Source organism: Pieris napi, chromosome 21 (genome assembly GCF_905475465.1).
Source record: "Pieris napi chromosome 21, ilPieNapi1.2, whole genome shotgun sequence".
Classification (NCBI taxonomy): Eukaryota; Metazoa; Arthropoda; class Insecta; order Lepidoptera; family Pieridae; genus Pieris; species Pieris napi.
This window is the reverse complement of record NC_062254.1, coordinates 7,376,710-7,389,913: the sequence shown is the minus strand read 5'-3', so window position 1 is coordinate 7,389,913 and position 13,204 is coordinate 7,376,710. Positions and strand designations below refer to the sequence as shown.

The 13,204-nt window shown below is 35.9% G+C and overlaps 1 protein-coding gene across 1 annotated transcript; it reads right to left on the bottom strand.

The window, feature by feature from the left end:
• Nucleotides 1-12,854, bottom strand: LOC125060529 (gustatory receptor for sugar taste 64f-like). The gene is made up of 11 exons (XM_047665495.1): nucleotides 12,730-12,854; nucleotides 10,925-11,066; nucleotides 9,722-9,840; nucleotides 8,897-9,076; nucleotides 7,169-7,317; nucleotides 5,739-5,861; nucleotides 4,731-4,885; nucleotides 3,586-3,630; nucleotides 2,597-2,765; nucleotides 1,736-1,825; nucleotides 1-90 (listed from the first exon to the last, which is right to left on the bottom strand). Exons 1-11 carry the CDS (start codon nucleotides 12,761-12,763, stop codon nucleotides 1-3), a joined length of 1,296 nt encoding a protein of 431 aa, XP_047521451.1. The 5' UTR covers nucleotides 12,764-12,854.
• Between the last annotated feature and the right edge of the window lie 350 nt (nucleotides 12,855-13,204).

Genomic DNA, 13,204 nt, shown 5'->3' with positions numbered 1-13,204 from the left:
TTAATGCACTTCTGTTGTATTGGTGGCGCCATCTTGTGGTGAATTAAACTGGAACATCACTAGTTCATATGTCACTATTGTTCCCGCCACCTGAAAATTTAACTAAACATCATCGTCGATAATATATGCTTTTTTGAATCAATGATTGCTTTCAATAATGGTAAGTACAAGAGTAAGAGGTTTGGTGTTAAATTTTACTTATTTATTTTATTTAAAGAAAAAGAAACTTAAAATATGTGACGAATAATTGAAACAAAAAATTATATGGCACAGGAACATAAATTGGTCACAATTTCTCCGTCCACCGAAGCGTCGACATTTCAATGTTATAATAATTGGTTTACAATGTTAAGGTGACCTGATAGATAGAAAGTGCGTAGGCACCTGTTATTGACGCCTGTGCCAAGTGTCGAGGTAGGTACAGAGGGTCATTAGTTGACTTTATATTTGTAAAAGTAGGTAAATATACAATAAAAGACAAATAAGGAACACATTACGAATACTTTTTTATAGTTTGATCAATGTAGTAGTTTTTAAGATTAAGATATTATGTTCACTCACTCACTCACATGCACCCACAAACTCACTCAATGACTCACAGGCACCCACACACTCACTCATTCACTCACATGCAACCAAAGACTCTTTCATGCACTCTCGCTTGTTGTAAACAGTTAAAAGAATTAATGTAATTTACTATTAAGTTTGTTATGGAAGAGCTTGGAACCCTGACATGACTGACAGACCACATCGTGAATCGTGCGTATTGAAACAGTTCATTTATAACTTAATACGTCAATATATAGATATCCAGTCCGATGCAATATTGATTCTATTTGTTTTATGGCGCGTCTAAACGGGCCATGTTTTGCTGCAATTGATGGCTGCAACACTGTGGCCGGCAACATTGCAAACAATAGCAGCCACACTATGCAATATTGCAGTAATGTCCCGGCCATATAGCCAAACATGTTTTGTATAGCCACATATGGCCGATGTTGCCCCGATGGGTGGCCGGACGATCGCTAGGCTATAGAATTCAACTGCAATATTGCACAGCCAGTTCTCGTGTTGTTTCAGTCACTCTCTTTGTTATGGCATAGTGTATCCTTTTCTACGCGACATGACGTTTGCTTTGAGTGAAGGGTGCCTGTTGCTTTATTCTGTGTTTTGCGATCAGCTGTATTTGACGTTAGATTACTACGTAAAAATGACTACTTTTGACATTCTAGTTCTTGAATAATTTATTATCAAGACTTATTTCTAGACTTAAATTGTCTACAGTTTCACGCCTATTTAAGTAAGGTCGAATCCACAATCTCTTCTTTTTCTGTTTCTTTTTTAAAACAATATAAGTTGCTGCGACAAGTGTGATTTCGTCAGCCATTGTTGCCGGTTTGTGTGGCCCGTTTAGGAGTCTGCATCATGGGCCATACTGTTGCAGACATATTGCAACACATTGCCCAGCCATAGATTGTTCGGCCATCAGCTGCATTAAAATATTTTTCTAATGGCCGGACAATTACTTGCCAACAGTGCAGCCATCAATTGCAGCAAATCATGGCCCGTTTAGACGCGCCATTAAATAAAGAATTATATGTTCCATTCTAAACCTCAAACAATTATTAATAAATTCATACCGATCTAAATCATAAGACAAATTCAAATATTTTTTAGAAATTATTTGTTTTAAACATCGGATAACATCAAGTTCAATAGAGCATTGTTTACTTACAGTTAAAAGTAAACCACGAGTTACGCTAAAGAACTGAAGACCGCTTAAGGCTACTTTATCTCCATTAACTTGATCTAGAAATCTTTGAACCTGAAAATAAATACGGAAAGTTTTCATGAATTTCTTTTCACGAGAGTGGTATTAGTGTAGTTGGTAATCGATCCACCCTGCGCCACAAGTTTAATTCTCTCTAATAGATTTATCTAACGCGTTTATGCGTCTTACACTCAAAATTGACGACTCATTGGTCTAGTGGTTAGTACCCCTGACTGCGAATCCATGGGTCCCGGGTTCGATCCCCGGCTGAGATGAGCATCTGGTGTTGTGCTTAGGTCTTGGGTGTTTAAATATGTATCTATCTATCTATAATAATATGTATGTATATCTGTTGCTTAGTACCCATAACACAAGCTTTACCAGCTTAGAATGGGAATCTAGGTCAATTGGTGTGAATTGTCTTTAAAAAAATAAATAAATTACGCGCCAAATTTAATTATCAATAAGATAGTGGAAGACATGCCCCGACCTTAATATAAAATCTGTGGTAAAATAAATAAAGCATGATAGTGCTAGATATTTTACTCCCAAAACAAAACTTCTAAAATAATTTTTACTTCAATATTGACTTTTTCTACGCTATCCCAAATTAGTGACATCAGCGCGGATATTGGCATTAATATATTGATAGCAGGTGCTGGGTTTGTTTCGTTTCAAGTCAAATATAATTGGGGCACGCTAATTGTGGATACCCACGAAAACCCCAACGCGCCATCCTTTCTTGTGGTGGTGGGCCTTTTCGTCCATATGTCACAAACATATCGCCCCTAATATGGGAGGTACTTAAGCATTAGGAATCCATACCTCAACGCAATAAACAGGTGAAGGCACGTCATACAGTACTGGTGCTGGGGTGTTTGAAGCCGCGTTGACTTGCGATGCGATCAAAGAGACCGCTATCGACCTTGCCATCAAATATATCAGTGAGAATAAGAAGTATATGGCTGCTTCATATCCGCCGAAAACTGTTGATCTATAAGATATAAAAAGAATATGTTCATAGATTTGTAGTTTTCGTAAAATCTTATCATAAATAGGATGAGACAAACACTTTTAATTATTTTTTTTCATTCGCCAGATGTGGATGCACCCTTAACATTTTTTCGTTAAACGGAATTTATCGATTGGCGCTGAATCGATGTTTAGATATAGATCGTAATGACGTTGAGAAGAGTGCAATTGTTTAGTCGAGATACTATTAGAGATTTAATTTAAAACAAACTGACAAAAGCTATAAAAATATATTTTTAAAAATAATAATAAAAAAACATGTACTTGTACTAAATGTAAATATGTACTTTTTTTCTTGTGTATAACCAATGTACTTTAATTTTAAAAAAAGGTGGCAACCCTAGATATACACATTTAGTTAATTAAAACACAACAAATGTTATTGTAAACTCGATTTTGTTCCCTATAGAGTAGAGACTCTTGGGCCGTGTTCAAGTACACAGGCGCTAATTAAAGATGTAAGTTGGCGCCTGGTAGATAGTACCCGTGACTCGAGAGCTGGTGCTTTCCTTGCTCAACGAATAAGTATCGCAATACAGCAAGGAACACTGCCACAGGAACCAAACTTTTTAATTTTATTTTTATTAATTTTTAATTATTTTTATTATGTAGGTAGATAAAATTGTAAATAATGTTTAACCTTTTATCTTTATGCTATATGAATTTACAAAGAAATAGTTCCAGAGCTGACAGGAAATGTTTATGACAATATACGAAATTGCCTTTTGGTAAGCACCTGATCCTATCGATAACGATATTGAATAATATCATAAATTTATTACCCTTGGTTCCGGCTGCTACACTCCGATGTTCCTTTTATTCCATGTCTGCAACATACAATATAAATAAATCTTATAATAAAACAGATGAATATCTTAACGTAGTCGTTTGAACAGACAGCAGTCTTTTAGTTAACACTTATTAGTTATTACATTAATTGAATATGATCCGAACGGCCTGTTCCTCTGACTTTGCGTAGTTGGTTCCCTCATCATCTACCGTATATATCATGCTGCTGAATTGCATTGGACGTAGAGGTAGAAAGCAATATTTCTAATTCCTAATCCTTTTAAGCACTTTTTGCGTACGACTTCTCCATGGAACCAGAAGGTATTATAAGTATTTCTGACCCAATTGATGGACCTTCAAGATAAGTTCGTACTATTCCCTTAACTGCTGGCCACACACCCGTTTTCCTGCGCGTTGCAGATGTTTATGGGCCGCGGTAAGCACTTGTTTTCAAGTAAGCACTTAGGTTATAGTTTTTTACTTTTTTATTATTATTGAGTACCTACCCCAAATTGTTGGAAATTTAACTATTAAATTAGTTGAAATGCATGTGTAATGTGTATGTTAAATAAATTAATAAAATAATGAGACAAAAAACGCGAAATATCGAGTTAATTATGTACTTCAAGTTTAAATGTACTTTAATTTTTATGAAACTTTTAAATGTAACGACAACAATTTAATACTTTCACTACAATGTGCTGAAAGTCTTGAGGGGGTAGTGTGCAACCCAAGTGTACTTCAAGAACTGGGTTTCTTTGTACCTATGGGATATGGGCGACGGCGAAGGCCTAGGTTATGTGCGATACCAAGGGCCAGAACCAGTCTGTTGCACAGATCCCCGTTATCAAAGACTTTGCGCCTACCGAATGTCTCCGACTCTATCGACATATTTATATGTTCGCGGAGTGAATTCACAGTAGTGATATTGTGTATATTATGTGTTTATATACTGTATCCTATTTTAATTAACTTTTCTCAACAGTATCGTATTGGCATAGTCTGTAAGGTCTGTATGTATTTCTGTAATAAATAAATAATCACACCACTTTTTGATTACTTTCTAGTAATAATGGTCTACAGTCAATTGTACTCTGGAATAGTCTATTCTCTCTCTATTTATAAAATGAATACTTACTCTAATGTATTGAAAAGTTGAAGGCAAATAAAGAAGAGATTGTTTGCAAAGGAGATAAATACAACTCCGCTTATTACGTCATCAACCTTTCGCACGAGTTGCGCAGCACGGCCGTACTCTTCGCGTGTGGTTCGCCAAAACACTTCTGGTAAATACTGAAAAAAATTAAATACGAATAATAATTTGCGATATTTGTTTTAATATGAGTATTGTTTGAAATAAGTTTGTTATTTTAAAAGAGTAGTTACCGAGATTCTGCGATTCTGTAACTCACTTTTCGAACTCACACAGCGGTTTTCGCATCGGCGGTCGCTCTCAAATCAGTCGTGAAGCAGTCATTTTATGATTTGGCATTCTGATAAACAATAAACTACAAGCTCCCTTTTCAGAATGCCAAATCATAAAATGACTGCTTCACGACTGATTTGAGAGCGACCGCAGGGTTGTATCTTATATTCCATAATAAACATATTTTTATTTTATTTAATAAAAATCCAGCAGATATCTGTTTGTTTCATTATCCTAATCATACAGATTTTGGAAATGATCGTATCTTAATCATCCAATTTAAAAGTTATCTATTATATTATTATTTATTATAGACAAAAAACTTTCGTTCTTGAATAATAATTATGTCTTTACCTTGGGAAAGTTAGGTAGGTATTACGTTATTAATATAGACAATGTGTGGGATCCGCTACGTAGAACCAATACGAATGCAAGTTAAACGCAGGATTGAACGCTATAATCATAGTGTTTAGTGATTTCTTCCAAACAAATAGTCTGGATGCGACTCCCCTTAGTAGGAAGACCGCAATACATTTTTTTTGGGTTTTTTTAATTTTGTTGTGACGTAAATAAAGTTGGCATAAAAATTCAACCTTTAATTAACAGTTTAAAAATAAAGATTTTAGCATAGCGTATAAGACCTCTGGACTAACAAATTATGTGGCGGCTCAAAGCCATCCTACGCCAATATTATCTTAGCGGAATCCATTAAGCACGTACCTTGCCTTGGGCTGCAAGCAATTTCATATTAACATGCTCCAAACGCGACGTCAGATAATAACTCATACATATAACGAACAGATCTGAGAAATTCCATATGAACGTTGATTGAAAGTGGAGGAACTGCAATTGAATGTCAAATTAACTCCTTAAAATCAAAATTAGTTCTTTGAGAATTGTTTAGTGGAGGGCGCGTTCCGTTTGATTCATTGGTCATTGGTACACACATCTCGAAGTTAGTTTGAGATTTAACGTTAGGTATATCATGATCTAGATCGCGTTCAGTTTCGCGGTCACTTGGAAGGCTAAATTAGCCTCCAAAAAGCTTGGTGAAATGAAAAACTATGTATATAATAAATGTGTTCAAGTTGCATTTGTTTCCCTCGCCTTGGATATAATGTATTCCAAAACATATTCAACAAATAAATTAACATTTTTGCGGCTACGGTCACGTCTTAGATGAGTATTTCCTTACTGATAGTACGAGAAAGCGTTTAATATTTTCGTATAAAAATTGTTTTGGCAAAGAAAGAAAGCATTGAATATTTCAAATATTTACTTATTCTTAAAATTCCAAATTTTCATAAATATTTAGAATTCTTAGTATAAATTTTTATTTATAAATAATTATTAGGAATGTATACAAATTTAATGAAGCATTTTTAGACGAAAAACCAATTTTACTAACGTTTACTAAAAAAAAAGGCGATTAAAAAGAGTGGCGGAGAGTTTATTGCCAGTTCTTCTCTCCCGTTCTACGCCCTTGATTTAAGAACTGGCAGTGAATGTAGAATTAGAAGAATTAATATGTATTTCTTTACTGACAAGTCATAAGTGTAAATTATGTTACCTATATGATTAAATGATTTTTTACTTTTACTTTACTGTAGAACTATCATAATCATAAAACCTAGATGTCCAGCTTTCAATTCTCGGGAAAACAATAATTGTTTCGAAGTAGTAGGCAAATATAGCCTTAACCGTTGTATACTCTTGTATCCAAACAAAATACGAAAACAAATTTAAAAAAAGATTTATTTAGTTCACGTGAATCAGATGAAGCGTTATAAAAAGCCATAAATCCTTTTTTGAAGGAAGTGTAATTTATTTTATGGGTGTCAACATTTCCGCGGCTTTTCCCATTTTCCCACATTTAGTATGGCTTTTGTTAATTTGATGGTGGTGGTAAAAATCTTGATAGCATTCTGGTTAAATGTCTCAATAAATTTTTGGCTGATTTAAAAAATGCATATTTTTTACCGTCTAACATTTTGTATCTTTTAGAAAATTCTGGTAAGTTTTATAAACCAAGTGCGCAGGACACTCATCTGATGTTAACTGGCACCCGTGGACTTTAGAAGACTTGACGCGTTTCCGTTGCAAACCTTTTTGGAGGTATGCTTTTGAAGGATAAAGTAGTTAGACCTTACCTGTGTCATAAATCCCAGCAAGGGTGAATATGGAAGATAATTAAAAACCCAGGGGTAAAAATGCTTCACAAAACCCTCGTACAAAGACATGTCTGGAAAGCACACCATTGCACTAGCGAACGCCGATAATAATGATAGTATATGCTCCACTGAAAATAAGTTTATATATCGATACTAGTGGACCCGACAGACGTTGTCCTGCATGATATTTCAAGCAATTAGTAAAGCAAAGTATGAAAGTACCGACTGCAGCGCCATCTGGCGGGCTGATTTGTGAATCTAAACCATTCCCAGATCCCCTTGAACACACACAATAAATTTCATCAAAATCGGTCCAGTCGTTTGAGAGAAGTTCAGTGACATACACACTCACAGTAGAATTATATATATAAAGATTTATATTTACTTTTATTGCCATAATAGACTAGTTTGAGCTTAGTAAAAAATAAGAAAAACACATAAAATTAAAAGCGAAAAAATAAGACGAAGAAAAGTTATAGATGCCTTACATTATGCCCTAAAACAAAAATGGAAATGGGCGGGGCATATAGCGTGATACACAGATAATGCGTGGACCTTAAAGACAACTGTATGGAAAGGACCAAGAGGAAGAAGGAGAAGAGTTCGCCCAAAAAAAGGTGGATAGAAGATATAGAAGCGGTAGCAGGAAACGAATGGAAAAAGAGAGCCATAGACAGAGTCAGATGGAAAAAGTTGGAGGAGACCTTTACCCGTGAAGGGGTTCCGATCGACGGTACTGAAGGAAGATAAGATAACAAACAAAAGAAAAAAATGTAAAATAATCTAAGCTGTGTAATTTGTTTTTGTCATGATTGGAAATAAAACGGGCTTTATTATTATATTAGCCATTAAAAACATTTGATGCCAAAGTATAAAGTTTCGTAACCAATAAGATGGGATTGAGATGTGCTTGATTCATTATCCTTTTTGATCAGGATCAACTGAAGACTTTTGGGTCTAAGATATGCCGGTTTCTTCAAGATTTTTTTACTTTACAAGCAAGCACTTAGGCCTACAACGCACTAGCGGCTGGCCGCGATGCGGTGTGCCGCTGCGGTAGGCCGCGGTATATACGGTCTGCCGTAGCGGCATGCCGTATTCCGGCTAACCGTCCCTATTGCGGTCTGCCGTAATCGTCACTCGTCAGTGCTTCTTGAAATATTGCACATGATGGACGTTGAAGAAGTTGCGGCAGTTATTTATTTATATCATCGTAGAAAATATCGTCAAAAAACTCTGCGTAGTGTCTAGCGCAAGGAACAAGCGATGACTGAGGCGGGTAGGACGTGGTATTTGCGGCTAACCACGCCGAGTGCGTGGAGGGGGTGCGGCGCGCCGCATCATTCAACCGGTGCGGCTCGCCGCAGCTCCAGTCTCCACATCAACGGGAGCGGTTGACGGTTGTCCGCAAGTCAGTACGTCGTTATCGTGCGGTTTCATGTAATAATCGATGTGCGGCCTGCCGCAGCGGCACACCGCATTGCGGCCAGCCGCTAGTGCGTTGTAGGCCTTAGTACAATATTGTTTTGGTGTATATACTATATAGTAAGGAATTAGCCTGAGGTCTAGGCCCCCTTCTCCACCTTTTAAAAACTGTCTCTTTGCCGCAGGTTACAATTATTATTACGCCAATAACATGACCTCGATTGGCTAACATGGCAATGTCTTTGTCTAGTACCATAACAAATAAATGAACAAATTACTTACACAAAGCAAGTGCCAGTACAATAGCACATGTTCCATTGCACTTATAAGTTAGTTTCGTATCGTAGTTTGGATCCAGCTCCTCAATTTTTGCAGCGTATCGGTCCAGATCCGGCCACTTTCGTGCCACTTGCAAGAACATTAACATTGTGATACATGTTGTACTGTAGAATATAATTGGAGCTGCAAAGTTCACAGAAATATTATATCGTCTCACTAATTTTCATAGGACTTTTAAGCAAGGAAATTTTTTTTTTTGACGACTCATTGGTCTAGTGGTACCCCTGACTGCGAATCCATGGGTCCCGGGTTCAATCCCCGGCTGAGACGAACATCGATGTGATGAGCATTTGGTGTTGTTCTTAGGTCTTGGGTGTTTAAATATGTATTTATATGTCTATCTATAATATGTATGTATATCCGTTGCCTATTACCCGTACCACAAGCTTCACCAGCTTAGGGACTAGGTCAATTGGTGTGAATAGTCTTTAAACAAAAAAAAAATATGACTTAAAAGTCAATTGTTCTTTTTAAATAATTTTTAAAAGTATGAAATAAAATATATATACGAAATGCTATTCAATGGGGCTATAAAATGGCTATTCAACACTCCCACTGAACTAAATATTTAAAAAACAAAAGACAAACGGGAAGAAAATGTCTGTTTCTTCATTATTTTCTGTATAGGCAGGTTATCAGCCTTGCGATTCTGTAACTCTGTGTGAGTTCAAAAAGTGAGTTACAGAATCGCAATGCAGGCATGCAATTGCAGATTTTGAGTGATTTAAGTTGATCTCCTTATATGAAATGTTGAAAAATATTACTTACTTGTTCCATTAAGCGACGTTTGGGAGTTCACAACTTTATGAATACACATAATGGTGATAAAAATTTGACCACAAAGTGACAGAAAAAGGTACAAGAACTTCCATGACAACCAGGTGAATCTAAAATATTATAATTAATATTTTTTGGAGCTGCATATAAAATGTATTACCTTATGGCACTCCACACTGATTTCAGACTAGTGACAATAAATTAATTCAATAAAGCGATTAAAACAAAGTATTTAATTTTGTGATAAATAAAATACATTCGTATATATTATGAAAATATTAGAAGCCTACGGGTGGTTTATTTGTTTAAAGAAAAGCGTTGGCGCTACAACCATTTTAGGTCTGGGTCTCGGTATGTTTTGTGATCATTTGTTGACGTGATAACGTCTTTAAAATCGTTTTAGTCGGGTGACATGTTCAGAAACTTGTGTCACACCAAAACCTCACGAGAGCGATCGCAGGTATAACGAGAGAGAGACGGACCGATCTCCCGTCTCATCTCGAGCGCTGCCAGTCATTCCGTGAATGTATGAAGAAAAATGTATATCATAGTCGAATAAGTAAACTTGTCATTTTACACCCGAAATTTATCATCAAAAGTGTGAATAAAACGATAGATGGTAATTAAAAATTTGAAAAAATTGTTATCTTCATTAATTCCTTACTTCCCAAAAACTTATATCACCAATAAGACGTTATCACGTAAACATCTCGATCGTAAACCTACTTTACAAACAACCAATATTTTTTGACGTGATATTTTTTTTCAAAAGCTAATTAGGTAATCAGCCTTCCGTGCTTGATACACCGTCGACTTTTTAGGTCTAAGATTTCCTCACAATGTTTTCCTTCACCGTACGAGCTAGTTTTAAATGCGCACATAGACAAAAAGTACATACTCTTTCGGGGTTCGAACTTACTACCTCAGGGATGAGAGTCCCACCGCGAAGCCGCTTGGACAACACTGTTCATTTTGCTTTTTATGTTTACCCTAACACAAAAACATATTCTTTAATCTTTCGCCAGAAGTCGAAACCTTAACCTCAACTCACATTAAAAAAAACTAAAAATAAAAAATTTTTTATTCAATAACCACTGTAGAGATCACATTCCAAAGATATTCTATTTTCAAACTAAAAATTTTCTTAAGACCTCGCCAACAAATCGATATACCAATTACCGATTCACACCTCACCTGACATCCGAGGTACTTCTAAAGACCCCGATAACTGGGATCAAAGAGAATGCTTGTCCAATTATTAAGGTAGCCCGTAACGATTCTCGAAACGTCGCCGGCGATTTTGCAGGCTTTAACTCTGAGACGTCCACCTTGTTCCCTGGAAAATTATAAAATCCCCTTGCCAATTCACACACGGCGGCAAATTTCTATTGAGACTGGCCTTCTACGTATTAGATATAGTTCACGAGTACACCCTGTACTTTCTCCATATCTTAAATTACCCGTGTAAATATTATGGTGTATGTTAGTTTTTAAAAATACGAGTTTATATATAAAAGAAAGGTATATACCTAATGATAATTATAAATAACATTACAACGTAGAAAAAGAAACAAAAACTTAAAACTCTATCCAAGAAACATAAATACGAAAGGCAAAACAAATCAACCTAATTAACTAAATCGAATCTATTTAAACCTTCATATCACTTTTTTTAAAGTAATAGGAGGCAAATGGGCAAGAGGCTCATCTGATGTTAAATGGCCGTCGCCCAAGGACAGTCACTTTGCCAGAAGGCTCACGAGTGCGTTGCTGGCCTTTTAAAAATTGGTAAGCTCTTCTCATGAAGGAACATAAGTCGAATTGGTTCGGAAATACTTCAATTGACAGCTGGTTCCACATACTAGTATCTGTAGTTACAAACTCACAAGAGGTTTTTTTTATAGTATAGGGGGAATTGTCATAATATATAGTGGAATAACGCGCATTCTCATGAACTGTTTAGCTCCAAGTCTCAATAACGTAGATAATAAGTTAGTCCTAAGCTGTAAGCGATACCATAAAATACTAATTCGAAATGAAATACTTATTTTTAGAAACGCTCCAGCGCGACCTCGCGTTTGACTGTATTATAACTAGTTCCAGTCTCAGTAATTTTCTCTTGCCATTAACTAATTTAGTATTCCTAATGCATTTTTTGCAAATCTCCTTAAGACTCAAGCGTTTGCATTTTAATCAGAACAATAAGGTTTTTATTCTGTGAGATTACTTTTATGAAACAGAAATGTTATTTCTCAAATTTAGTTGTTTTACGGTCAAAGGTCTCATTTGGATTTTATACAAAACTAGCTTTTACCAGCAGCTTCAGTGGATATCGTGTATTATGGCAATATTTTTAGCGACTTCTTCAATAATAATCGTGTTATATACACTTATACACTCCTATATTTATGAAAACAGTAGATCAGCCTTGCGATTCTGTAACTCACTTTTCGAACTCTTTTCAGCGGTTTTGCAGCGGCGGTCGCGCTCAAATCAGTCGTGAAGCAGTCATTTTACGATTTGGCATTCTGATAAACAATAAACTACAAGCTCCCTCCGCTTGTCAAGACGTAATGTGAAATTGCTTAACAGAATACCATAAGATTCCAAAAATGGAAGGGAGCGTTGTTAGTGCGAGGTGAACTCACGGATTAACAGAATCGCACGGCAGTTCGGTAGGTTTTTGAGTTTATCACGAAATACGACTTCAGCGGACTTCACTCTATAATTTGTCTCTCTGGGTCGGTAAATTATGTTTGAGTATCGTGGACAGCTGTATTGTAAGATCTGGCGTAAACATTTTCCTCCATCAATTTCGTTTTCGCCTATAATATGTTAGCATTCGTGTACCTAAGCTGTACATTATGTTAAAAAACATCGATAAATACCTGTCATACTCTTAAAAGAGTTTTCAAAAAACAGTTTCTTAGTGAAGGTTTTATATTAATAATCCTAACTCGTGTTTAACCGATGAGCACAAATGAAAATAAATTACTCACTTTTAATAGGCATCCAATACGATGTATTCTTCATGAGTGCCAGTGTTTGATGTTTGCGTGGCTATCACTCCACAGACGACAAATAGAATTAATGACACCCTGCCGTGTTGACCAGTAGGGATCCTTAGGATTTATTATCTGTTAGTATAGTTTTAGTTACTTATTATAAAAATAGATTTTATAGAAGATACACTACTGGATCATCTTATACAAAGTGTACCACAAAATATTGTATTTAAATAAAGAAATTACGAACTAATTAACAGTTCATGTTTGTTGGTAGGAAGTTAGTAGTTGGTAGTTTTTATATCTCTTCGACATACAGGCTTTAGGCTGAATCCAGGTAGACCCGATCAGGTTTGGAATTAGACTTCAAATATTGAAGTAGACGCAAAACATGACTTCTTTTTTATATTTTTATATGTGGCCTTTTAAGAACTGGTACGCTCTTTTCTTGAAGGACCCTCAGTCGAAT